Below are 27,655 nucleotides of genomic sequence, written 5' to 3'. Positions count from 1 at the left end.
GGATTGCTGGTAACCAGTTTCATCATTGGCGATGTACGTGTTGCTTGTCAAACATTACTCGGGGAAACTCCACCTGATAAGTATGTAAAAGGTAAAATGATTTACCTAACTTGGTTGCGGCAAAATTTTCAGCAACTTCCCGTTGATGCTGATGATGTTGTCATTGCACAACATGCTAAAGCTTATATAATGATGATTATAGGTGGTTGTTTGATGCCAGATACATCGGGTGCAAGAGTTCATTTTATGTATCTTCTTTTATTATCAAATTTAACTGAGGCAAGTCATTATAGTTAGGGTGTAGCAGTATTAGCATCCCTTTTTTGAGCTCTAGATCGGGCTATAAAGCCAGACCAAACAGAAATCGGTGGATGTTTGTTGTTGCTACAGTCATGAGCGTGGGACCGAATTGAATGTATTACCCCGAAGATAGATCACCTATCCATGGAAGAAGCACAAGAAGGACTCAAATTTCCTCTTGCACGAAGGTGGTCTCGTCCAAGGACCGGACCAAATATTCCCACCAATTCAGTGAGATTGATACGCATCATATTTGATAAACTACATATTAATGAGGTTCATTTTTTAATTTTCATGAATTAACTATTTTTTCGGTTTTCTATTCCATTATAAATATGTTACAATAATAATGTATGTGTTATAGTTCTTGTGGATTCCTTATGACACACGAGAAATAAGGCCATTAATAAGGATGTAGAGGTATCAATGATTGTTCGGGCAAAAGTCACTCTCATATGTTTTGCAATTGTCGAATGACATCCAATAGACAAAGTCATGAGACAATTTGGATTGCGAAAAATTATTCCAGATGACCCACCAAACCTAGATCAAATCCATGACATAGATATGAGAGAGAGAACAGATATTTTTTGACCTTACCATCATCGTCACTGGATTCTCAAATGGAATCATTGGAATAATTATATTGTTCATGGTGAAATGGATCAAGGTCTTTTACATGAAAATTCAGAATACATGTAATGGTATATATGTCGAACTAGAGGATATATATCACGTGAAGGAGCAGTATCTATATAGGTTGTAAATCTACTTTACAATTATAATCATTCTTGATATTATTATTCATTGTTATTTCTAACTTTATAAATTCGAATCACAGTATTATCCTGGTCATCACCAACATCAATCATATGCGGAACCTAATGTACCTCCCGTGAATGTTCTTGGATTTATGTCCCAACATCATCCATCACAAGCACAATATCAATCAACAAGTTTTTCTGGTCATGCGTCTCAAGGATGTCAACAAAGTTTTCAACCACTGGGGTTCTCATAGTATATACCTCAATACTCATTTCAAGTCCCTTCTACCCCAAATGTTTTTTATGGCTCCTCACAAATGTTTGCCACCACTTTCAACACTCCACCATCTGCATATAATCTTGCACCATCGAGTTCTTGTTATCGTCCATCATTACCTACTCAAATACGTGACATGAGTCACGAAGATGAGAACGAGGATGAGGATAACAATAATAAAAATGATGACGATGATGATGGTGATGGTGTTGATGATGATGACAACAGTGGTCATCATGTTCTTCAACAACAACGGACAATTACACGTCAGCATCCTAGAACAAGAGGAGGTAAAGGCCGTAGACCGAGAGGACAACAAACACAAACAAATCCAGTCCAACAAGATGAGAGACCCAGACGCATATCTAGAAGAACTCGTTGTGGGACATCGTTTCATTATTAGTTCAACAAATATGTAATTTTTATTTAAATATAATCAATTTTTAATTTAAAGTCTTTCAATTTTTTTAATGTATTTTTATTGATAGATTATTTAAACTTTAAATAAAAAACACTTAAAGTAAACTATATTAAAAATATATATAACATGTTTTAAATAATTAAACAATAAAATAAAATAATAACATATCAAATAAAATCACAAAAAATATACTAATAAAATCAACTTCATATTATTTATTATATATTTAAATATATTTTTTTAACTTTTTTATTTTATAAAAATAAAATCGTAAACATTATTAAATTCAAAAAAACAAATTTATGAAAAAAAAGTAGGTTAACAAATTGAAAACAGACTGCAAATAGTAAAACAACGTTGAAGTCGTATACCTTAAAAAAATTTAAAAAATAAAATAGTTTTATGACTTTAAAGTCGTAAAACAAAATATGACTTTGATTTTTTTTAAAAAAAATACGACTTTAAAGTTGTAAAAAATATATATTTACACTGAAGTCGTAAATATTTTTACGATTTTAGTTAAAAAAAATTTAAAAATTAAAAAGTCGTAACAAGTTTTATGACTTCTAACTCAGAAGTCGTAACACTTGTTACGACTTACCTCGTTTTGGGTAATTTTTTAAAATATACCCCCGAATGGAAAATTCCAAATTTTTTTTACCCCCCATTGATAAAAAAAGCCATCAAAGAACTCAAATAAAATAATATCATGAACTGATTCCATCGAATACGCCCTCAAAAATCAACCACAAAATCCAAAAAAATTGGATTTGGACCCTTCAAACTATGTCTAAGTAGCCCTACTTGCGATTTTTTTAAAATTATGTGGGAGTTGATAACAACATTCGAGGGGCGCTTTCTATGAAGTCTGGACGTCAAAGAACTCAAATAAAATAATATCGTGAACCGATTCCATCAAATACGCCCTAAAAAATCAACCACAAAATCCAAAAAAATTGGATTTGGACCATTCAAAGTATGCCTAAGGTTTGAACGTCAAAGAGTTCAAAAAAAAAATACATGATCAAATATATGGACACCAACGTGTTGTTTCAAAATACTGGAAAATGAAACTTGCATTCAAACAATACATTCAATTTTATTCTGGAATTGAAACACGTTGTAAATAGATAAAACTTACATGAAAACTAAAAAATTAACCTTCCATTCCGTCGTTTAGCGACGTAGCCACATCGTCTTCCATTTCCATAACATGTTTAGTAAAAACAACTAAAATTTCTATTGGCCCAATTTGTTTCCAGTAGTTAGACTGTACTAATACAGGAGCGCGTCATGAGTAGGGGTCATAGTGCATTCAAGTAAGTTTAATATTTCATCTGGTGTTCTACCAACAGTGCATAACAATTCAATCGGACCAACACACGAAAATTGATCATTACACACTAACATGGTGTTGACGTCGTCGTCATTTTTCAATTGCATACATTGAAAGCGAAAATAGTTACTTGTCTCTGTGACTAGCTGCCGGTAGTGAATTTCATCCAAAAATTGTTCGTGGGTTAGATTAAGGGTGATGTGTATTCTAGTTTTCAGCGTTGTAAGGTCACAACTGTTTGGTACTTGAATGGGCACTAGAGTGGAACTTTGGAAGTAAACCCCACTATTGTTGTAAATAATTGATCCATTTGGAAAAATGAAACCCAACCTTGCGTTCATAATCGCCTAACTACTTGTTTCTCCTAAGAATGTCATACTTTGTTGTAACAATTGGGAGAGAATGTGAAAGCAGGTAGATGTGTGATTCTGTTAGCGAGTTGTGGTGTGTCATATATATAGATGGTTTTCACCGACAAATTGCTTCACTTTATTTTTAAAAAAAAATACACACGTGTGAACATGTTTCGTGTTTATGTTCCCAAGTAAACCAATGTCGCATCAAGAAGCTTTATCGTGCATCAGAACGTGTTGTCAAGTAAGTCATTTGTCGTGTCACGTCAAACTTTAAAAAACATGCATTTCATTATGTGTTGTCAATTATGGCAACGATGTATCATACATGCGTAGATGATTTTAGATGCATGAACAAATTTATTCCATAATGCAACAATTAATTAATAACTAATGATTCATTATTATACAACAAATTACATTCAGTCTTCATTTAGGTCCACATATTCTCTTCTAATTGTCATTAGGCTAATGTATTGCTATATTCTACCAATGTATGCACTTGGCCACTGCTTTGCCTGAGGAAAAGAATTGCTTGACCATAACAACGCTACAGGCAGTAAAGGACAATGATCTTTCAGATAAACATGTTGTAAGTGAACAAACATTATCAACTCAAATGAACGACCCAAGCCATTGCATAATTGTAAAAATTACAATAATTATCTTCAATGTACTTGAATAAAATGATTTCCAAACACGTGACCGACACATATCATGCGGTGCACAGAAGAATTTGGTGGTGGTTGACTTCTCAGAGGAAAAAATGTCGTGCTTTGTTATCGGGATAACGATACAACGATTACGTTATACCTAGATGCAATGACATATCCTATATATGTTATATCCATCCACTTGTCCACACTAACCTAAATCAAAGGAACATACACATGTAATTATTTTAAAATTTTGTTTTTTTTTATAAAAAAGTTAGCAAATACAACATACCTGGGAGAACCCATCAACATGTAGCGACATCCTTAATTGTTCGAATCTCTCTGTGCCACCGAAGAGGTTGATGTAATCATGCGACCATTTGTCAAGTTCTTTGATCAATTGGTTGCGAACCATCGGCCAAGATTCTTCGTCCATACCTAATAAAGCGGCAATGGAACGATATCCACAATTACCGTCCGCTTTGATGTCCACAACATCCTCAATGAAACCCTGGATAAAAGGCGCAAATTGATCCAACATCGGGATGATCCTTGTTGGTTTCGGCGGTTCATAAGATGATGCATTATGTTTCACTGAAGTGTTGCTGCTTTGAACAAAATGAAATGAATCAATGTACTCCCAATAAGATGGATCACGCTTTGTGGATCTTTCGCTTCTTTTCATCGGTTTCTTCGGTGCACCTTTAGTCTTGACCTTGGACGGAGGAGGAAACATAGAGTTTTCCTCAGGGTATGCAATTTCTCGAAGTTTACTCTTCAAAGTAACTTTGTCGCCAACATCAACGTCCTTAAATCTTTTACGTATGGTCTTTATCTCATCGTCGATGCTGACTTCTGCCTCACATAACCCTTGGTCAGAAAAATGAAGTCTCCTCCAAAAACATATGGACCAATTCCAGAGGGATGTTGACAACAGCATACCTAGACAGTTCACATGCACAAGGAAGACCGTGCGTGGATCTTATAGCACAACCACAAGAAGAGGGATCATTGCCAAAATACTGTATGCGGTCCAACTCAACAGCAATCTCATTTATAGCGTACCTTGAAACCACTCTAAGAAGCCTCTTGAATAAGGTTTTTTTATATACATGTCCAACGAAATGTGTGCTTGTTTCAAAGGATGCTTTAATTTAAGTGTGCTGCAGCGTCATCATGTTGTTCATGGCATCCCAAACACTACACAGGTCGCCAAGGCTATTTTGTAATATTCTTTTCAGAGACCAATGAGCAGATTCAACCCTACATTTAAAACACACAACAAACGGTTAAAAAAAATACATGCATTTACTACTAACCCATACTACAACCAATGAACATTTTAATACCTGTTTGTTGTTGTGTTGCCTAGGTGCATTACCTTGTTCGTCCATGCTATAACAAATTTTTCCTTGTGTGGGATAATCCACGTTTCACAGACATAATCGACAAACATCGACCATGGTGAACAAGCCATTTCAAACTTCTGAAGGCACTCAGGGAATTGCTCTTTCGAAGGACAATCTGCCAAAGTACCCCAGGTATCCATCACATAATCCCAAGCATTTTTTTGGCCGATTAAAGATTTGCACTTGGCCTTTACATTCTTGTCGATGTGAAACCTGCACAACAAGTTGGTACACTCTGGAAACACAGTATTCACTACTTTCATCAGTGTTAGGTCTCTATCAGTAACAATAACACCAAGGAGGCGATCTTTTCGTAAAAATAGACCTCGAAATCATTCCAAAGCACATACAATATTATTCACATGCTCACCCTCCAAATACGCAAAAGCAGCAGAGAAAGTCATCCATGTTGGTGTCACCCCGACAATGTCAAGCAGTGGGAGTCTGTACCTATTTGTTTTGAAGGTGTTGTCTATCAAAAACACCAGATGACATGCATTGCATAATTTCACTGCATCTGGGTGACACCAAAACAGATCACGCACCACAACTTCATCCTTTAATCTATGCCAATGGATGTATTGATCACATTCGAGAAGCTTCATTAGATGTTACATTTCAGTATCAGTTCCTCTAATTGAAGAACGATATGCACTTCTTGCATTGTAAATTTGCTTGATTGTGGTGCAACTGTTGGCATTGTGTTCCTTCAATGTTAGGAGAATGTTTCTTGGTTTCACCATCGACTTTGTCATATCTTCAATAATATTCTTCTCATCCTTCGTTAATCGCCCGACGTATGGATGTCCAACTAAGAACTTGGCTAGTTCATGATTGTGCATCTCACATATCAGCTTCACCATCCAACCTTCCCCTCCACGCACTGGTTTCCCACGCAGCCTGAAGGGACAACCACATTTCCTAGTACCAGTGTCTCTTCTAACAAATTCTTTATTCCTACACTTGTACTGACCGCTCCTTTCACAGTCAATTAACACAAATGAATTTCTTCCTCTATGACCAGTATCTGTGTCAGACCTAATAATAATTACAACATACCCGTTTTCATGGGCAACAGATCTAGCCCACAACAAAATATCATCTTGGGTACCAAAGACCTACAAAGCAACCCTCACATATTATTTTTTATACAAAACATACATTCAACCAAACGACTGAAACTAATGAACATCATTACCTGAGAAGTATTAAAAGCGTCTAAACAATCAACATGTCATTCATTCACACCATATTGTTCTTCATCTTCAAAATCCATATCAAATTCTTCGTACATCAAACTATCATATGTTCATTGATCTTCGTCCATCTTAACGAAAACTAAAAAACAAACAAATATGCATCATCCATAACTTCATTCAAACTATAATTATCAACTCATTCAACATTTTAACAATCCACTAATTAAATATTTTATGACCTAATTTTTATCAATTAATTCAACATTTTACTACCAAATTTGAACATCGTAACTACCTACCTAAATAAATTGTCAAATAAATACATCATACAAAAAAATACCAACTAATTAAACATTTCGTTACCTATTTTAACACTATTACTACACAAATAAACTCACAAAAAATACTTCTAACAATATTTATCAACTAAATCAACTAATTCATTTTACTTCCTAATTTTATCAACTAATTCAACATTTAACTACCTAATTTGAACATCATAACTACCTAAATAAATTGTCAAAATTAATACATGGTACAAAAACTACCAAGTAATTTAGTCTTCTACATACTTTATAAATCTATCCTAATTCACCAATTATCCACAAATTGATGAAATATGGCATAAAAAATTTAAAAATGTTATCAAATTTAAAATATTAACATTTAATCTTTAAAAAAAGAAAAACAAAAAAAAAACTTCATACGGAAGAACTTCTTCCGTATGAAGTAATTTTTAAAACTATGGAAGAAGTTCTTCCATATAGGCTCCACGGAAGAACTTCTTTTGTATGAATATGATTCATACGGAAGAAGTTCTTCCGTAATAAAAAAATTATATGTACGGAAGAACTTCTTCCGTAGAAAGTTACGGAAGAACTTCTTCCGTGTGCTCTATATGGAAGAACTTCTTCCGTATGTATAAAATTTGCATTATGGAAGAAGTTCTTCCATATGAATCCTACGGAATAACTTCTTTCGTATGTTCAAATTTCTCAGGAAAAGCTTCTTCCCTAAAAAGCTAAACGAAGAACACTTCATCAACGACAAAAAAATAAACGAACACCCCATACCTTGGTCGAGTCAAAATGAAAACAGCACGTTCCAACTACACAACAACACTAACCCTCTAACAGCTTCAAAAAACCATACTTTAACACAACAACAAGACCAAACCGGAAAAAAGACACTTAAAAGGTAAGCTAGTAGGGACCACATAAAAAAAAACGCAAAAAAACAAAGCCGAAACCGTAAGCGAGGAGGGACCACAACCTTCCTTTTAAAGAAAATAATCAGAGGGGCAAAATAGGGATTTTTTAATATTGTTGGTGCACCTAGCAACACCCAAATTTGGGCCAAGTTGTTTTACTCTTGCAATAAGTTATTTATTTGCTATTTACACTTCAATTTTCACTAGGCACACCATCCACGTTTTTATATTTTAATTACCCATTATACTCTTTTTCCTTAAAGGGTTACACCCCTTGGAACCTTTTTTTCTCTTCCATAAAGACATTGTAAACCCAAATTAGAAAATGCATACTTATTTGAACTCACTTAAAAAAGAAAAGTTGCGATCAAAAGCTTTACTTTGCAATTAAGATGTATAATAGATGAGATTAGCTATGAATGTACTTTAACTATGACTCTTAAGTAAGAAGGTACATTTTATCACTACCAAAAATATCTTTCCAAAATAACACATACTAATTTTCAAAAAATGTATTTTTAGAACTATTCACCAGTTTTGGAAATACATTTCTAGAATATGTATGTTATTCCAAAAAAAAGACATTTTCAAAAGAGAAAAAGGGGTTCCAACTTATTTTTTGTTATAAATATACGTGTCACAATAGAAAAACACACACACTTTAGTAGTTTTACTTCTAAGACCAAAATTGTAGGCCATTACTCATTACACTATGGCTTTGTCTTCCTGTACCAACTATTTTTCTTATATGATTTTTGTTTAAATTTATATATGTAAAAAAATACATTATTAGATCAAAATTAATTATTACAAAATTTATTATATAAATTTATATGTGTATTAAATATATATTAAAAATTTTAGTATTATATATACAACATTATTTATTTTATAACATAATTGGTCTATTAGTTCAGTTGGTTAAAGTATTGTGCTAATAATGCAAAAGTCACAGGTTTGATATCTGCATGGACTATTACTTTTAAATTATTTTGTAAAACATATTTTTAACAATCCATATAAGTATACCTAAGGACAATGTTGAAATTATAAAAAATATGCTGGTATAGAAGAAAAATGGCTGGTGCAGGAAGAAAAAGCCTTACATTGCTTTGAAGGATTTGGGCCCAAATTTTTCATTTTGTGGTGTATAAGGTGTTCGCCCAGGCTTGGGCCTGGGCCCGTCACTGAAGCTCAACTACACACATGGCAAGCACTAAGAATTAGGGTTTTGCACATTTAAAAAGGGCAAAACTAAGCAAAGCAGAAAGATCCCGTCGTCGCAGGCGCAGAGTAGAGCAGCACAGAAGAGGGAAAACGGCACCGCCGCCGTAGAAGAAAACAACCATGGTGCACGTCTCCTTTTACAGGAACTGTAAGTCCACAAACCGATCCACGTTCTAGTTTCTCACGACGTCGTTTTGAAAACCCTAACCCTAACAACGCCATTGATCTGTTTTATTTTGTTCTGTTTGTCAGATGGGAAGACATTCAAGAAGCCGCGTCGTCCGTACGAGAAGGAGCGTCTCGACGCGGAGTTGAAGCTGGTTGGTGAGTACGGGCTTCGGTGCAAGAGAGAGCTGTGGAGGGTGCAGTACGCGCTCAGCCGCATCCGCAACAACGCGCGGAACCTCCTCACCCTCGACGAGAAGAACCCGCGCCGGATCTTCGAGGGAGAGGCGCTGCTCCGAAGGATGTTCCGTTACGGTCTCCTCGATGAGACACAGAACAAGCTTGATTACGTCCTCGCCCTCACCGTCGAGAACTTTCTCGAGCGCCGCCTCCAGACCCTTGTTTTCAAGTCCGGCATGGCCAAGTCCATCCACCATGCTAGGGTTCTTATCAAGCAGAGACATATCAGGTTCGTTAAAAAAAATGCCCTCTTTTCTTCATATGCATTGTGGATGTCATTGTCGGTTATAGGAATCTGTGAGTTTATAGTATTGTGGACTAATTATCAGAAAATGTTAGGTGGAATTTCAGATTTTGATGTTGGTTGTGTTAGTTTCTGAGTTAATTGTGTTGGGGACTAATTGGAATTTGTTTAGTGAAATTTCATATTTTCAGGGATACTATGGGGCTGCTGTATTTTTTAAGAATTAAATTGTGGATTTTCGTTTTATTCTTGCTTTTTTGAACTGTATGCACTTTTTGTTATGAAGCCCCATTTCAGTGATTTAGGGTTGATGTTTGTTTGTGTAAGTAGCATAATTAAGTGACTTGTTGAATAAATGCCTGTTTTATGCAAGTATTTGTGAATAAGGTTTTGTTTGGATAAATTACTTCAATTGAGTGATTTAGGGTTGATGTTTTGTTTGAAAGAATTTGAACTTCTTTCAAAGAAAATCAACATTATGTACCACAGATTTTGGGAAAGTTAGATGACAAATTCTATAATTTTTGCAATGTTATTCTCTTGACTTGTGGTTCAAGTTTAATTTGCTGTACCTTTTGTTTTTTTAAGAAGTATCTATGAAGAAATTTATGCAAACAGGGCCTAGGTTGTTTTCATAATTGGATGAGTTGTATGATCTTTTCATAGAGTTCATAATTGGATAAGCCCAAAACTACTTATTAATATATCATAAGCTGTTTTCATAAGCGCTCTCAAAAACTTACTAAACAAGTCTTTCATGTCATATGATAAACCAGAATAAGATCAAGCAAATTAGGAAAAATTCAATTTCAATTTTCTATGGCTAATACAAGGATCATTTGTTTTGCTAGAACTGAATGCAGATTTATCAGCCTTCTTTTTTGTATTTTAAAGTCTATTCACTTCAAGATGAAGTTCAATTTTTGGAGAATGACCTTTTGATTGTGTGATTTGGGATTGGCAGGGTTGGTAGGCAAGTGGTGAACATCCCATCTTTCTTGGTAAGGGTTGACTCACAGAAGCACATTGACTTTTCACTTACAAGTCCCCTTGGTGGTGGTCGCCCTGGAAGAGTGAAGAGAAGAAACCAAAGGGCTGCTGCTAAGAAGGCCGCAGGTGGAGATGGAGATGAGGAAGACGAGGATTAAACTTTTAATCATGTCTTTTTCTAGTGCTATTAGACCTTATGCCACCTTTTACTTTGCGTACCTAGTTTATTGTTTTTTTATTGTTATACATTTTCATCCTTCCGTTCCTTGTTTGAGATAATATTGAGTGACATTATGTTTTTGTGAACTTAGATATTTTAAAGTATTTAAGATTTTCATTAAATAATTTTGATGGTCGTTGATTGGTTTCCTCTGTCATCAACTCCTAAAGGGCTTGGTAGTTTCCGAGCATCATTGTCACCTGGTTTAAGAAAGATAATGATGAAGTATGAACGAATCAATTTATATAGTGGAATATTTAGTGACAGGAATCATAAAGGTTTGTGTGGCTAAACTTTTATAAGTTTCTAACAATCACATTTAGAAGATATAGAGCAGGAATAAATAGATGCCAAAAGATCGTTGTTGTTAAATAAAATGTTTACAGTTCATTCATCTTCTAAGGCACCTAAGGGATCTACATCTACCTCACAGCCCAAGCAAAAGACAAAATAAATTCAACCATATACTGGAAAGAAATTGATAAAACTGATAGAACTTTAGCTGTAGATTCAACCTACAACTTGAGGGAGCTATGATCTTGGCTTCTCTTTTGGTTTTGAACCTGCATCACCATTTTTTTTCTTTCTCTAAATACATGTATGGACCAAATTAAAAAATGCCTTACACATAAGGACCAAATTAAGAATGTGTTTGGACTAAATTAAAAGTACATAAGAAAAATAACAGTGACTAAATAGGTAACACGTTTAAAAAGTAAGGGTAAAAATGCACATCTCTTTTAGTTATGTTTATGACCTTTGTATGTCTTTTATGTTTATTGAGACGAAAAAGCTCGGGTTTTTTTTTTTTTTTTTTCCAATTCACCAATTTCTCTTGATTTTTGATTTCCAATTGCTTATGCTGTGTGCGGATATTACATATTGTTAGCTCCTTCAACTGTGTTGTATCACTTTGCTATGCATTGCATGAGGTTTGCAGCGTTCTTTTGGGAATAAGATCTATGAAATCTTTACAGCAGTATTTCAGCCACCAGATCTTATCATTTATTTTTACCAGAATTCGTGTATCAACCTCATCAATCGTTACCATTTTTTTGGAAAAAAATGAAATTACTGAATTATACATTGGAAAGCATCATGGTAGCAGCAATTGCTAATGGCGTTGTCAGTTATTTAGGACATCAATGTTTTCATGAATTTTCTGGATGTTAGTTTTCTTCAATTAAGTGAAGTTATCCGATAGGTATTTAAACCATCCTCTACAAGTATTTCCATTAGAGGTGATGTTTAATAGAATAGATGGTACATGAAAATGGACGGTAAGATGTGGTATCGGGTTAGATTTGTCTTAAAACTAATTGATATAAATTACTTAACAGATATTTAAACTATATTAAAGAATTGAGGCCAATGATATAAGACTTTTCAATACTAAATAAAAATAATTTGCATTTTTTAAATGTTGGATGTGTTATGGTGGAAGACACAAAGTGTGATTTAACTTTTGCGCAGCATGAAGTAAGTTGAGAAAAAAGGAAAAAATCAAAGAGAAAAATCTTCAAAGTCTTGTAGTATTAAATTGTGTTGTGTTTAATTATAAAATATATATTTATAGTGTTTGCCTATGTGACAGTCACGTGACTTATTATAAGTATTTATGTCAAATATTCTATTTTGAATGTTACATCAAATTTGTCCAAAGTTGGTTTGTCACTAGGACACTTCTTATTTTAATGGGTTGCTTGAATTTATATCTGACTTATGATCTTTTTAAATCATTCCTCATGTATCAGGTTGTATGTCACATATTCATGATGTGTGAGATTAATATTTATCATAAAATAATTGTTTTTGGATTAACATTGTTTCAGACTGACAATGTTGATTTATCGAATGTAAAGTTAATATTTACCCAAAATAATTATTCCTGAAACGATATTGTGTCAAAGATAATATTAGCTTATCAAATATAAAATTGATATTTATTTTAAAACAGGATGTTTAAAAAATGTGAAAACTAATATTAGCACTTCTATTAGAATTCCAATCCCATGTCGGCACTCTTTTAACTCATCAACATTTTCCTTGAATATTTTAAAAATATAAGCATCAAAATCAAGCAATTGAAAATTGGAAGATCAAACTTGCCTAAACACTATACTATAAGGGTTTAAATAAGTCAATTTTTTTTTAAATACAAGCCATTTCATTCCACACTTAATTTTAACTAAAATTAGTTTTGCAAAATAAAAGTTATTTAAAATCAGATTCATAAACACTCATGCAATTTTTTTAGTTAAATTGAAGAATACTCCAAAACAGAATGTAAAAAAGAATGAAGAGTTTTGTAGATAAATTTTGTAAATTTTTCCTTTTACGCCATTTTCTTTCATTTAATTTTTCTCATCAAATAAAACAATGGGTAAATTAAACATTCAGGGGATGTAACGTAACACTATTAATTGTACATCTGCATTGCCGCAACTCAAAGTGATTGTGTAAAAAATTGCCAATTGTTCAATACATAAACTTCTTCCTTCCATTAAAAAATACTAAGCCGAATCCTTGACCCAGACACTTGATTTTGAAATCGCAATTCTGAAAACACGGTTTCTTTATTTCTCAACTTACACCCTAATAAAAAACCATGGATTTTAAACGTTTACAAATAAATAGCTTTACCTCTTTCTTTAAGTGTATTTTGTCCCGTTAAAAAGCTCTAAAAATAGTATTTAAAATTAATAACTTATTAATATAAGATTTTTTTTATAATATCAACTACTTAAAAATCAGTTTAAGCGTGATTGTTAAATAATTATTATAATTTTTTTAACAAGTTTTAATTATATAAAGAATTCATAATCAAATAACAAAACATTTTAATTAATTTTTAAAATACATATTATTTTATTAATGATAATTTTATGTGCTAACATAATTAGTAAATAATTTTATCTTTTAAGCATATATAGTCATGTGTTTGATCCATTGCTGCATATATAAGATGATCGGCTGGGAAGATGAAAATTTCTTAAATAAATCTTAATATTAATTATTGACTTTTAATGGAAAGAATAACTTAGATTAAAAAAACTATGTGCTAGGTTGCGAATATTTTTATCTATATTAATAAATGAATTAATATTAACTTACCGTGTTGACTAAGCTATTCTATGTCCCCAGCAATTGTTATTATTATTTTTTCTTTCTCTAAAAGAAACAAAATAAGAAGCTCCTATTCACAAACTAGAAAGAGGAGAAAAGGCATAACAAGAGAGAGATGGATTCTCTGAAGATGTTGAAAGGTTATGGTAAAGTAGAACACCACCTCGAAGATCATCGTAACCCCAAACCCAAACCTAAATTCTCAAAACCCTTCATCGCCGCAATTTCCGTCTTCGCAATCCTCTTCCTTACTCTCACCTTCGCATTCGCCCTAGCATCCATGCTCCACCACAGTCACCACACCGAGTCACAACAACAACTTCTCAACTCGGCCGAGTCGATCCGAGTCGTCTGCAACGTCACTCGCTTCCCTGGCGCGTGCCTCGCCGCCATCCCGCCCTCCGCCAACGCCACAAACCCCCAAGCGATCCTCTCCCTCTCCCTCCGCGCGTCGCTCCACGCGCTCCAGAGCCTCAATTCCTCGCTAGGAACGAAGAATTCACGCGCGCTCGCCGACTGCAGGGACCAGCTGGACGACGCGCTGGGTCGACTCAACGACGCGCTGTCGGCCGCGGCGGCGCTGACGGAGGCGAAGATCTCCGACGTTCAGACGTGGGTGAGCGCGGCGATCACCGACCAACAAACGTGCCTCGACGGATTGGAAGAGGTCGGTGACGTGGCAGCGATGGAAGAGATGAAGAAAATGATGAAGAGGTCGAACGAGTACACCAGTAACAGTTTGGCTATTGTCGCTAATATTCGCAACTTGTTACAACGGTTCCACATGGCGCTACATTGAAGTTGAAGTTGAAGATTTTCAATTCGTTACATTTTTTTTTGTGGTTTTATATATATATATATATATATATGGATTTTGTGTATTGGGTGGGTGAATATGTGATGCTTAATTAGTCATTTAATTGTATAATATGTATGTGGCTATACGAAAAATGTTGTATTAACACTTTTAATTAATTTCTCTTGATTTATTACATTGTGTGATGACAATGGACAGAAATTAGAAATCTGAAGTTACTCGTTATATAAACAATTTTACCAGAATGCACAGTGAAGAACAGTAAAGAGTTTTAAACCAGAATGTCACCAACGAAGAGAATTGGTTCAGTATTTTAAGTGGACAACAGAACAACGCAAGTATGTCTGTGAATTTGAATGGTTGGCCTCACTAAATTGCAAAGTATATCGTTGTGTTTGGATGAATTAGAGGGTTTAAATGGAGTCGAATTATCCAATTTGTCCCATAGATCAGGGCTATCATTGGATGAAATACACTAAAATATCTTCCCAATCCTACAAATGCAACCCTTCTGAACTGAGATGATATATATTTTGCTCACATACAGGCAGGGAATTAATCCTCCTAAAGTGAGTAAGCATATTTTTAGAGTGCACTTAGCCACTTACAGTTGTTGATTCAAATGAGAGCTGTGATAAAATTAAATGCATATATAATAGAATCTAAAAGACTAAAACTGTTGTATCATCGAGTATTAATTAACTAATTTCGATTTATTAGAATGTGTTGGTGTAAATTTAAGTGAGGGCAGAAATTAAAACACTGAAGTTACTTATTATACAAGCAATTTAATGTGATTATTTTGCAATAAGTTATAACTATTAAGGGGGAAGATTGTGCAGGATATTGGCTTTAGAACATCTAAATTTTGCTGATTCTGATTATAGGGGTGGGAAAGAATATATAGTAAATGAAACCAATTTGATGAACCATAATGCACTGCTAAGAACAAAAAGAAGAGTATGACACCAGAATGAGAATTGGTCCAGTATTTTAGGTGATCAACCACAATACAATGCAAGTGTGTCTATAAATGGTAGGCTTCACTATTACTGTTTAGTGCTAGAGGGCGAAGTCAAAGTGATGTCCTTCAAAACTGGCTAACAGGGGTGTTCATCGGATCATATTTACTCAAACTCAATAATACAAATCAAATCAATTAAATTAGTTTGGTTAATTTATTCATTGTACTTCAAATTCAAATCAAATCAACTATAACTGATTTGATTCTTGGACTTATATTTTTCCAACTTGAACCAACATAACTTGATCAACTACTTTTTAACTTTTTATATTAATGCATTTTAGACTTAAAACTTTAACTTTTTTCTTTAACTTTGTTTTTCTTTTTTCATTTATTTTAATCTTATGATCTTATATAGTGTTCCTAAATGCCTTAATTTGATCGGGTTAATGTGCTGGTCAAGTGACCTGCCAAGATGCTGGTACAAGGTCCAAAACACTCTGATAGGACAAAGTTAGTTTTGTCTTGTAACTCTTTCAAGAGTAACTAATGGTCGTTTGGCAGATAGGAGAGATAAATAATATTGGAGAGAAATTTTATACTTTTTTTTATGTGGAATCCACACCTTCTACACTCTACTTTAATTCAAGAATTTATCTTTTGTTTTTCTCTTTTCTATTTTCATCCTCTAAACCAAACACAACCTAAGTGTTAGAGTTGCTCTAAGAAGAGTTTTATAAAAATAAAAAAAAGCAATAATCAGAATACTATTTTCAAGTAATTTGGGCATAGGAGTGGTAGGATAGCAAGCATGGAAGTTTTAGTTCCAAATATTTCCATATAAATCAAAGGAAAGACATTGATTTCTTATAACCATGCATGGAACCAGACAAGAGCAATTTGATCACCCTAAGATAGCATATTACTACACGTCACGTATTATATGGTGCTTTGTTGGAGTCTTGCAACTAGCAACTGCAGTCTCTATGGGAACCTAAATTGATGGAAGAACAAGTAATAAAAACAAAACTTAGGAAATATTTAGTGTTATTTTTAATTAAAATTAGAGTTTTATCTCTGTAGTTGATGCAATAAAAGTTGTCATTAAAGTTTGACACTAGTTATCGAGATAAAACTCTAATTTTTATCAGAGAACACCAAAAATACTAAAAGACTGCACTTAAATTTGAACTTAAAAGCTGGTGATGGAATGGTAGTAAAAGGAGACTTTTGTTATTGTTGTAAAAGTCTTGTAAGACACTCCTCGTCAATGTCACTAAGGTCTACAGAATCAATCAGCTCTGCTAGCCTTTCACCAAGGTCTTTCACCTCATTCTGTAGCCTATTGATGTGAGAGCAAGTTTCCTTCATGATCTTCATCAAGCTTTCTGATGCCTGTATCAAAACATACAGAAACTTATGGATCAATAATCACTATGAATGCAGTAGGACTTGAGAGAAATTGTTTTTATCTCAGATCCTATTTGGATAAATTTTTCTATAAGCACTTATAGGAGAAGAAAATAAGAAGGCAAGAAGAATTGAACTTTTTCTATGAACTAAAAACAACTTATACACATCAGCTTTTAGAGAAATTATGAGAGGACTTCTATAAAAGTCCAGAGCATAGATTGATTTTAGTTTGAGATATGCTTAATTCGTTTTATCTTCTTATTTTCTTTTCTTATAAGTGCTTATGAACATGTTTATCCAAATAGGGCGCCTTAATGAATTACTATTGCAATTACCATTATTACCTTAACTGTCTGGTTACATTAAGTGCTCTTGTGGAATTGGCTATGAACTATTGTAAAAAACGTAATAATGTTGAGAATGGAGAAAGATAATGTTCAAAACATCAAATGTTTACATGTCTTGGCATGTCATACCCTTGAGTTTCTTGTTTGGTTTAGTTGTGGTAGCAGTGCTTGTAGCCTCAACATCAGATCATTAATCTCACTTTCCGTGAATTTTGAAGTTCTGAAGTTTCTCTGGCCAGACATGCTGAAAGTTGTTTGCACTTGTGTAATTGTGCTCACTTTGACCTTTGCTTCAAGTGTGATTTGAGAATTTGCATCAAGGAAACTGAAAAATTAACTTATGCTTAAATGGAAAAAGAGGTAGTGGAAGAGACTGTTTTTATATTATAATCTATTAGGCTTGTTGACACTATGAACAGTGAGAATTAGATGACTACAAATAAACATCAACTAATTAAAATTGTTAGTGTCACCCAATTCTAAGTACATGGCCCACGGTTACAGTGGTTTTGAGACCCATTGCCTAATATAATCCTTATAATATACTACACCATGATGAGTCACAAACTTAACTTATTTCTGACATGCATGAATCTTGAAGGACATTCTTAATATTTTTGGGAGTGGATTGCACATCAAAGGGTATCTTGTTGTTTGTTTTTGTGAGAAAATTAAGGTTGGCAAAACATTGCATTCGCTGTCTCACTCATTGCTTGCGTAATATTCCTTTTGTTATGTTCTTGCCCGTTGGTTTCAATCACTACCGACGGTAATGTGTAATGTTGTCCTCGGTTATGGAGCATTTGTTAGTTAATCCATCAAAATCTGACCCAATCTAAACTGTAAAAGCACAGTAGATTGATATTAAAGGGCGATTAAACAATAATGACCAACTTTTGTTTAGTGGATGAGAAATTTAACAATATATTCTCTAACACTTTTTTTAACACAATAATATTATAAAAAATTGTGTCTCATCTCTTATTTAGTAAATATCACACTTTTTGTGATTTTTAATAAATGTTAACCAGCAAGAGTGTGTTGAAGAATGTTTTGTTAGTTAATATTGGTTGGGTTGAAGTGAAGGTGGATCTCCAAATGAACCCTTCTTATTATAACTTCAACAATTTGAATTTTGAAATTATGAAATTCTTACTTAACAGTGTTGATGATATGTTTCCTTTAATTTAGAGATTAAACTAGATATATCTATCAATGGAGTTAAGTCTAACAAAAGAAACTAGTCTCTTATAAGAACTAAGGTTTAAATTTTTATTGAAGGAGATATCTACATCTGATTATATTTAAATAAAATTGTCTCTAAAAGAAAATACTTATGATAATAAATAAATAAAAACTCGATATATTGTAAATATTAATTCAAGTTATATTTTAACGTTCCTAACTTTATTTGATGTCATATATTTCTTTAAAAAAATGTAATTTCAGATTATATTCCAAGACCTCTTAAATCTTAATTGGTGTGGTGTCTTATATTTCTTCGGGTTCTCCTCACAATTTAGAAAGTGTTCCCGTACCAGCATCCTAACCGAATGCCACCTAATCTAACTACCTAGCTCGCCTCTCCTAGAATACACTTTCCAAATGCTTGGCACTTTAGATTGTTTTCTCAGTAACATAGGCACATTCCCTCCTAATTCATCAATTTTCCCACTGACCCTATCAGATTACTTGACTTATTTTAGCCGTATTCAAATATTAAATCATTAGCTAGCAAATTTTAATGGAATCTTAATTTTAGCATTGGTGGCAATGCAAAAGACAAGTTAGTGTGTGTTTATTTCTCCAGTGCACTTGCGGCAGCATGAAGTTCGAGATCGCTTCACCACAGAAGCATGAGTGATGTTGCTTCTCCAAATAGAGGTTTAGATTACCCATTGGCAATTCAAACACACCCTTAATGAAATTATCAGCAGATACCTGCACAAGTGAATAAACCAGCAAAATCATGAAGTACTGGAAACAATACAATACAATGATTTGGTTAGTGATGATTTTTCTTCTTGTCACATAAATAAGAATATTTTACGCTTCTGTTTCAATGCCACATTGTTCAAATGCACCTGTTTTCCATGTTCCTCGCTCATAGGAGCATTTTAACGATGTTGTTCTCAGGGAGTCGCCGTTATCATTAAAAACTGACTCCAAGTCGAGAAGTTCCAAATGAGTTACCCTCACCATGTTATTCCAAATTTCAATGAACAAAGAAGAAGCTATTAATACTGCTTCAGAGTTTTGACTTGACACACCATAAAACTTCTCCCTATCTCCTTCTCTTTTTATTTTGGCTTAATTACACTTTTGGTCTTCTAGGTATCTTAATTATGCAATTTTGATTTCTCATATTTCAATTGTATCAATTAGTATTATCTTAATTATGCAATTTTGATTTCTCATATTTCAATTATATCAATTAGTATTGCAAATGCTCGATTATTTTTTGTCCCTCAAGTTTCAATTATGCCTATCACAATTGTATACGTATTATTTAATACATTAACAATTGTCTTATCCATAACTTCTGTTCATTCTTTTAAAAAAATGACTCACAAATTATCATTTCCAATTCTCGACGATGATCAGTTTTAGTTAATTTAACATGTCTTCACAATCAATGTTAATGACTTACTTTTGCTTCTTCGCAAACTTTTAGTATCTTTATTTAGCAGGTAAAATTATACTATTCATTTTTCAAAGGTTGCCCTTTAAAGTAACAGGGAAAAACATTTTTATTACATGAAAGCAGGAACAACCCTTCCTCCCTAACATTTTGCATAACCTCTAACACGATAATATGATAACACTTGTTTGCTTGATACATCTAAAAGTAGGAAATAGAAATTAGGACAGCAAAATATTTGGGATGTAACCCACTTAACACTTTATCAAGAAATAGAAATCATTCACAGGTAAACTCCTTCGTAAACAATATATTAGGACAATGCTTCAAGTTAGCAACCTTACATCCGCAAATGTAGAGGTCCTATTCTAACAACATACCCAGTAATGCTACTAAAGGAACAGGTCCATTTTAAGCCATCAAAGAGCATTTATCATTCTCTTCATCTCAGCAGACCTCCTCGGATCTGGTTCTTCAATTGCTCTCTCAGTAAGTACATGCTTGATGCGACACATTGACTTCCTCACCTGATTTCACGTAACAACAAATCAATAAAAAGAGGTCAATTTCTCCCCCCATACACAGCTTAACATTCAACATTCAATTTCTCTCTAATATGTTTTATAAAAAGCAAAACCACTGTGATTGTTCTATACTATACATCCATGTAACTACGGTTAACAAGAGCACCATTGCATAAAGCAGAACAATGAAGAGGTCAGGTATACCTTAGGGATGCGCTCTGGGTTAGGAAAACGCAGGTTCTGTGCATTAAGCATTTGACGTTGAGTCATCAACATGTTCTTTTCCTTTAACAACACATACCACAACTTATGAAGGTCATCCCAAGACTTCAGACGCAGTTCACACGCCTTCCAACTCCGACCTAATAACAACATTAACTTAAAAATATAATAAAAGAAGACAAACCCATTGCCAGAAAAAAGGTTGCACAACCTTCAAATCTCAATGGTGAAAATCATGAATTATGGTTGTACTGAACAGGTGTTGCTATAACGAAAATCAGTGAAAATTTTCATTCACAACCAAATGAAAACAAGAGGTGCATAATGCATACCATAAACAACAGGTTTGTCATCTTCAGGGCTCCTGTCTGCCTCAAAAAACTCCTGAAGGGGGTTGTGTCCTTCTCTGCTAGCAGCAGCTGCTGTAGTGGCATATTGTTTTGATCTGGCAGCAGCAGCAAAGAGTGTTCGTCCAAGTGTTCTTGACAAAAACATAGCTGTAATGCCAATCATATTGATTACAATGTATGCAACCAGAGGACAAGTAAATGCCAATGTTGTCAAAATCAAATATAATATTTCCGTACATCACATTTACATGGATTTTGCAGGCAATGCAAAATTGAGTATGATCAAGCAACAATTGAAAGACCCCATCATTTTGGAAAGCATGCAGGTGAGTGGGAAGAAACAAGGGAAGAAAGTGCAACTCTGGAATTCCAAAATCCAATGGCAGACATGGCTTCTATTCTTTTACACCCACACATGCAGGGGTTGGGTTGGTTTTATAGTCATAGAGCTATCAGTATGTGCCAGCCAGCCATCCTATTCAACCCTATCCCACTTAGGTTAAGGCCTAATGCCCAGAGTGGCCATATGGATTAGGGCCAACTCACTGAAAAAAATGAAAATTAGTGAAAGGACATTCTTATCTTAAAAGGGAGAAGCAACCCTAAAACAAAATGAAAATATTGATCAACAAAGTTTCACTACATTCCAAGTTCAATATTATATTACTATTTAATTGTTACTACACCATATATGTCCAAAACCCAAAATCTTAAGGCTCAAGTTTATGGGTTTTTCCTTCATTTATATGGTGTTCAACTTTCTCATTCCTATCCAATGTGAAACTTCACCTCACACTAGTACTCCAACAGTAATCTTAAGATTCAAGATGCCACCTGATACAATATACCCTTACACAGTTGCATTCTTACTTCATATATATCCAGGAAATGAAGCAAGTCTAGTAGAAAACACACAGATGAGGGGAAAAAGAAAATGAGGAAACAAGATGACATATTCAGATAAGTCACAAGAGAAAATTGATGTCAGTGAAATGGAACCTTGGTAACAGAGAAAATTGATGATGGAAGAAAAATAATCTATTCAACATGGTATTGGATTCATAGTCCACACATGTGCCATGCATATATGGCTATTAACACCCATAACAGTGCTACATGTGCACATCAATTTGTGGATACAGGACAAAGTGACAAAAAAAAAAATGCGAATGCTGGACCCCTAAATCGCATTTGTGGGCAAATATGTTTTTTTCATGATTCAGACCAAATATCGAACAGTTTGTGGGCAAAATCAAATATATTGCGGACAGAAAAATGTTAGCATAATGTGAAACATCGTGGACAAACAAAGGAAATTTCCAGCCAGAGAGACAGAGAAAACCCATAAAAGTGGGAAATAAATACAAGAATAATACTAAGGTTCATAAGCATCACAATAATAGGTACTGGGGAAACAGATCCGCTATGAAAATTAGCAAAAAAGAAGAAAACAAACCTGAAGAAATAAACAGACTAGCACTGCAAATATGAAGGTCGTGGTTTAAGGGTTTTTCGGGGGAAAGGAGGAAGAGGAAGTGTTTTTGTTTTGTTTTATTTTTTTACGTACCTGGTGTTCAGGTGTAATTCAAAAATCGTTAAACTACTCAACTGGCCCTAAACGATTTGAAATTTTCTAAATAGGTCTTCAAACTTCTTTTTTTAAGACTGTTATTGATCATGATTTTTTTTTTTAATTTGGTTTATAAGATTTTAAACTCGTTATAAATTGTCCTTTTTTCTTTCAATTTCAAGTCGAAATAAACAAATTATAAGGACATACTTTCTGATCACCAAAAGCAAACAAGGACATACTTTTTTCAGTTTAAGGATAAATTAATTTTTATAGTTTAGAAACTTATTTAAAAATTCTCAAATTTTAGGGACTAACAAAACAATTCTTTAAAAATATTTCCATTTTAATTATAAAAAATATGCCAAACATTGTTTTTAATAAAGTATGTAATGTAAATTACATTAAAACAATTTCAGGATACTTTTGAAATTATTATTATAAAATTTAATTTTTAAGGAAAATTATTTTAACAAACTTATATAGTACTAATAAATCTCAATTTATGACTAAGCAACAAAATACTAATCTTTTAAGCCTCTTGTAACATTTTAACTAGATTTATCATAAAATACTTTATCCGAATCCTATACATGCACCATAACTTACTTGCGATTAGTGGTGGTAACAGATTATATGGCACATTTTGGCATGCCCTCTATCATCTTGGCAAAAGTGAATCGGACTAAGTGAACCCGTTTAAGAGATGTAGATTGAAAGTTGAAACATGTAATCTACCCCATTTTATATGGGAGGGTGAGCGAGGATGAGCAGGAGTTAAAGAGAGAATGAGCAAGCAAATGTAAGAATAAGATAGATGAGATGGGACCATGTTGTCATAATGGTGGTAGTGGTCATCAAGGCTGGGAGAAGTGAGAAGGGAAGAGCAAGAGAGAGGAGGGAGCATGAGAAAAGGTGAGGGTGAAATTGGAGAATAGAAATGGAAGAGGCAAACAAAGAAGTTGACAAATGTTATTGATGTAGGAAAGATGTAGAGGCTGAAATTAAAGAAAGAAGAAAGATTGAAGATTGAGAAGTTGAGTTGGACATTGAAAGATTGTTGTTGCATTGTCATTTTTTTTCTTTTGTGTTTACTGGATTTTTGAGTTTAAAACCTCCACAAAACATATTTTTAAAAACATTATTGGTTAATCTAAATTTTGAAAGTTTAAAATTTTCATAAATCGTATTTCTAAAAATTGTAAGTAAATACATTATTATTCACGCCAACAAATTTTTTAACATCAACTTGAAGAACCAAAATGAGTTATCTCTAAATTTGAGGACTAAAAGATTGCTTTTTAAATTTGAAAGCAATTTTAGTACATATATAACAAATAACTTTTTTCACTAAAATTTAGAATATCCAATATTTAGGATGCGATTGGAAAAATATATTTATAATTTATTTAAATATATTTTATTACATAAGCACACACATAAAAATATTTAAAAAACTTGGTTTAATTTATATATAGAGGAAAATAAATAGATCTATCTATTTTCGACTCAATTTCAATAATCTTATTTTCTATTCGATTATATAAACAATCCATGCATAAGTACTTTTATGATGAACACTTATTTAATTATTAAGTCCTTAATCCTATTTACCCAAACAAGCCTTTATAATAAAGGCCTATTAATTTGATACATTTATTTTTTTAAAAATAATTATTAATATAAAATAAACTAGTGATTGTGATATAAAATAAACATAAAAAAATAAGTGACTGTGATATAAAATAAACTAATAATAGTCATTAAAAAAACAAGTGATTGTGATATAAAATAAACTAGTGATTAAAAAAAAAAAGTGATTGTGATATAAAAAAATTGTAACAAACGAGCGCCAAAATGCACGTTTCATGAAGTCATTATGGAATTATTATTTTTTTTATGAACTTTCTTGATTTTGGATTATCTCTAATCAACAAAAAGAACCACACTTTATACACACATGTAACATCAGTATTCCCACATTTGACCCTTACATAACAAGTCTCTCTTCACACTTGCCAATTGGGGTAAATCCACCAACCACACTCACCCGATGTTTTCTTTTTCCATTTTCGAAACCCGCAGAATTCAAGCCAACAACATGCCACAAGCCATGTTTTTCTCTTTGTTTTCTTCTTCATCCATTGAATCACAGAATGCCCTCCCTTTTGTCTCGGGCAAGAATATTCCAAAGACCCCACTAAACCCTATCACCAACCCAAAAACCCCATAACACAAAAACTTGTTCCCTCTTCCGGCACTCACCAGCAGCGGGCTGAACATGCCACCGAGCACCACCGCGAGCCTCGCCATCGACAGCGCCGAGTTCCTCACACACGTCGGGAACAACTCTGTGGTATAAATTAGGTACACGTTGAACGAAGTACAAGCGCTAAAGAACGAAACTAACTCAAACACTATTTGCACGTTGTTGTTCCATGATGATGATGATTTACTCACTTGCACGGTTGACATCACGCTGAAAAGACCACTTAAAATAGTGAAGAGGAGGAGTGTGATTCTCCTGTTGAACTTGTCTATGAAGAATAACACAATCAATGCTGATGGTAACTCGGATAAGGCGTTGAATATGACACTCAAGTAGAGGTTGAAGGAGAGGTTTTGGAGCCCTAGTGGCATGCCATAATACACCAATCCAATGCCTATTCCCATTGCCATAATTGATGATAACCTTCTCGAAGACCATTTATTTTGTAGCAAGATTTTGAGGGCTGAGAAGATGTCCACGTCACATGTTTCTTCCTCGTGGGACATGTTATTAATGGCCAAATTGAGGTTGCTTTGGGTGATTGATGTGATGCACTTTAGTGTTTCCACGGCTTCTTCTGTTTTTCCTCGCACTAGAAGCCATCTTGGGGACTCCGTAACGAACAACTTCACAAGGATGCAGTAGAGCATGGTTGAGATGGATGTCCAGAGATAAAGGTTCCTCCATGAAGAACTTCTGTTTATGTAAGCCATGGCTGGCAGGGACAAGAACCCTACATATCCACATGACAAACAAGTAAACATGGATGAAAAAGTAAAATTATGTATTTTTCTAATAAATTTCAGTTAACAATAAAAAATAAAATAAAAAGTGTATCAAGAAAAAATAGAATATATAGTACCCAACCTTATTGTTCTTTTTTAAAAAAGAGAGAGAAAGGAGGAGGGTGGACCCTTCATGATTAGTAATAGTAGGTTGGCTTAATTGAAAAAATATATTTCTTTTCAAATTAACAATTTGAGTTTCCATAATTAAAATTGAATTTTGACTACAACAAAAAAGTTAACTAACACATGTTATTATATAATTAATTTTGCACTTAAAGCTAAATAGGGTTACCTATAGTAAAACAAAAGAAGCCAATGACGCTAATCTGGGCGCGCCACCGTCTCCCAACGAGCTCCGAGGCCAGCACAAGCGCGGAGGTCCCAATGGTAGCACGAGCAAAGCCACAGAGAAACTTGAGGGCAGAATAGATGGAGACGTTGGGCGAAAAAGTGACGAGAAAGGAAGTGATGGCCATGACGAGGCAGGAGAAGAACAGCATGTTCTTGCGGCCGAGCGACGAATCAGCCAGCGAGGCCAGCAGGAAGCCGCCAAGCAAACAGCCAGCGAAGAACATCGAAGCGGGAAGGCCCGTGATGGAGGAGTTGGCGCACTCCAGGCCCCAGTCCGACACCATGGAGGCCTGTGTGGGCCCGTCCCAGGCCCACGAGCCTTCTGGGAGGTTGCAGACTGTGTTGGTGTTGGCAGTCTTGCATGCATTGCCGGCCTGCTCGGTGCAGCGCCACGCCGGCGGGGCGTCGGTGAAGACGCTGATGAAGGTCTGCTGGGCGTCAAAGATCCACGCGAGGGAGACGAGGATCGACTGGAGGAACTGGGACCAGTTGAACTCGCCTATGCAGAGTTCGACTGTGGACCCCAGAGAGGGATGCTGTTGGTTTCGTGGCGGTGGTGGTGGTTGTGGTTTTTGTGTGTCCGGAGATGATGATGAGTCGGGTTGGGAGAGGAGAGGGGTGGAGTCTGCCATTTGGAGGGGAAGAATTGGAAGATAGAGATATTAATTAATGGAAGTTCTCACTTACTCAAATGAGTATATGCAATGGGTTTTATATTCAAGAGGGGCAATCTTGGACCAATCTAGATTCGTCGTCTGTACTAATCATTACTCTATATTATGAATGAATTCAGTTTTTTTTTTCTTTTTTTTTACTGCATTTTATTATAAATTGAGTTTTGACGGCCATGGATGTACAGTAATCTTAAGAATATTTAATTACAAGTTGATATAATTTTTATGATAATTAATGAAAAAATTAATAAACCTATCACATATGTGTAATTTTTTAAAAAATGACATTGTAATAGTGCATCATCATCAACGTATATTTTCTCATGTATTTATTAATAATGATTAACTAATACAACTCAATTCTGTTTGTCTTTTGCATGTGTGAAGCGGATAAAAGAGACATAAAAAAAAAAGAAAATAATTGATGTAATAAATGATATGATAATCACACCGTGTGTAATTACTTCTTTTGTATTCTTTTTACATTTTTATAAATTTAGATTTTATATAAAATTTTACATCATATCACTACTAAAAAAACACATTTTTATGATGCAATGTGAAAGATGGTTGTCAAAAAATCATCAT

General features: G+C 34.1%; 5 protein-coding genes across 6 annotated transcripts; 2 read left to right on the top strand and 3 right to left on the bottom strand.

The window, feature by feature from the left end:
* The first annotated feature begins 9,194 nt into the window (after positions 1-9,194).
* On the top strand, positions 9,195-11,133 carry LOC100790098 (40S ribosomal protein S9-2-like). The gene is made up of 3 exons (NM_001289256.1): positions 9,195-9,300; positions 9,405-9,786; positions 10,766-11,133. The coding sequence occupies exons 1-3, from the start codon at positions 9,273-9,275 to the stop codon at positions 10,947-10,949; spliced, it is 594 nt and encodes a 197-aa protein (NP_001276185.1). The 5' UTR covers positions 9,195-9,272; the 3' UTR covers positions 10,950-11,133.
* A 3,119-nt stretch (positions 11,134-14,252) lies between these two features.
* LOC100789567 (pectinesterase 3) lies at positions 14,253-14,936 on the top strand. The gene has a single exon (XM_003527021.3). The coding sequence runs from the start codon at positions 14,253-14,255 to the stop codon at positions 14,934-14,936; it is 684 nt and encodes a 227-aa protein (XP_003527069.1).
* A 1,800-nt stretch (positions 14,937-16,736) lies between these two features.
* On the bottom strand, positions 16,737-18,033 carry LOC100810266 (transcription factor ILI4). The gene is made up of 2 exons (XM_003528141.5): positions 17,808-18,033; positions 16,737-17,313 (listed from the first exon to the last, which is right to left on the bottom strand). The coding sequence occupies exons 1-2, from the start codon at positions 17,919-17,921 to the stop codon at positions 17,152-17,154; spliced, it is 276 nt and encodes a 91-aa protein (XP_003528189.1). The 5' UTR covers positions 17,922-18,033; the 3' UTR covers positions 16,737-17,151.
* A 2,380-nt stretch (positions 18,034-20,413) lies between these two features.
* LOC100500208 (ribosomal protein L29) lies at positions 20,414-23,021 on the bottom strand. 2 transcript variants are annotated; one of them, NM_001251576.2, is made up of 4 exons: positions 22,872-23,021; positions 21,398-21,562; positions 21,048-21,205; positions 20,414-20,846 (listed from the first exon to the last, which is right to left on the bottom strand). In NM_001251576.2, the coding sequence occupies exons 2-4, from the start codon at positions 21,558-21,560 to the stop codon at positions 20,739-20,741; spliced, it is 429 nt and encodes a 142-aa protein (NP_001238505.1). In that variant the 5' UTR covers positions 21,561-21,562; positions 22,872-23,021; the 3' UTR covers positions 20,414-20,738. The 2 variants fall into 2 exon arrangements, with proteins under 2 accessions (NP_001238505.1, XP_040871904.1); XM_041015970.1 differs by lacking the exon at positions 22,872-23,021 and having other exon boundaries at positions 21,398-21,568.
* Positions 23,022-24,854: 1,833 nt separating this feature from the next.
* Positions 24,855-27,206, bottom strand: LOC100809734 (organic cation/carnitine transporter 3). The gene is made up of 2 exons (XM_003528140.5): positions 26,335-27,206; positions 24,855-25,987 (listed from the first exon to the last, which is right to left on the bottom strand). Exons 1-2 carry the CDS (start codon positions 27,023-27,025, stop codon positions 25,074-25,076), a joined length of 1,605 nt encoding a protein of 534 aa, XP_003528188.1. The 5' UTR covers positions 27,026-27,206; the 3' UTR covers positions 24,855-25,073.
* Between the last annotated feature and the right edge of the window lie 449 nt (positions 27,207-27,655).

The sequence above is a fragment of the Glycine max genome, chromosome 6, assembly GCF_000004515.6.
Source record: "Glycine max cultivar Williams 82 chromosome 6, Glycine_max_v4.0, whole genome shotgun sequence".
NCBI lineage: Eukaryota > Viridiplantae > Streptophyta > Magnoliopsida > Fabales > Fabaceae > Glycine > Glycine max.
Note: the sequence above shows the minus strand (reverse complement) of the source record. Positions and strands in the feature narration are given on the sequence as shown.

Bases quoted from the DNA above. Each gene is read 5' to 3' on its own strand.
- LOC100789567 (XM_003527021.3), top strand. From the start codon at position 14,253: ATGGATTCTCTGAAGATGTTGAAAGGTTATGGTAAAGTAGAACACCAC.
- LOC100500208 (NM_001251576.2), bottom strand. From the start codon at position 21,560: ATGTTTTTGTCAAGAACACTTGGACGAACACTCTTTGCTGCTGCTGCC. The intron at 21,206-21,397 runs GTATGCATTATG...TGTTGTTATTAG, and splicing joins TGACAAACCTGTTGTTTATG to GTCGGAGTTGGAAGGCGTGT. The intron at 20,847-21,047 runs GTATACCTGACC...ACGTGAAATCAG, and splicing joins ACCCAGAGCGCATCCCTAAG to GTGAGGAAGTCAATGTGTCG.
- LOC100790098 (NM_001289256.1), top strand. From the start codon at position 9,273: ATGGTGCACGTCTCCTTTTACAGGAACT. The intron at 9,301-9,404 runs GTAAGTCCACAA...TCTGTTTGTCAG, and splicing joins CGTCTCCTTTTACAGGAACT to ATGGGAAGACATTCAAGAAG. The intron at 9,787-10,765 runs GTTCGTTAAAAA...TGGGATTGGCAG, and splicing joins ATCAAGCAGAGACATATCAG to GGTTGGTAGGCAAGTGGTGA.
- LOC100810266 (XM_003528141.5), bottom strand. From the start codon at position 17,921: ATGTCTGGCCAGAGAAACTTCAGAACTTCAAAATTCACGGAAAGTGAG. The intron at 17,314-17,807 runs GTATGACATGCC...GTTTTGATACAG, and splicing joins ACCAAACAAGAAACTCAAGG to GCATCAGAAAGCTTGATGAA.
- LOC100809734 (XM_003528140.5), bottom strand. From the start codon at position 27,025: ATGGCAGACTCCACCCCTCTCCTCTCCCAACCCGACTCATCATCATCT. The intron at 25,988-26,334 runs GTAACCCTATTT...GTGGATATGTAG, and splicing joins CTTCTTTTGTTTTACTATAG to GGTTCTTGTCCCTGCCAGCC.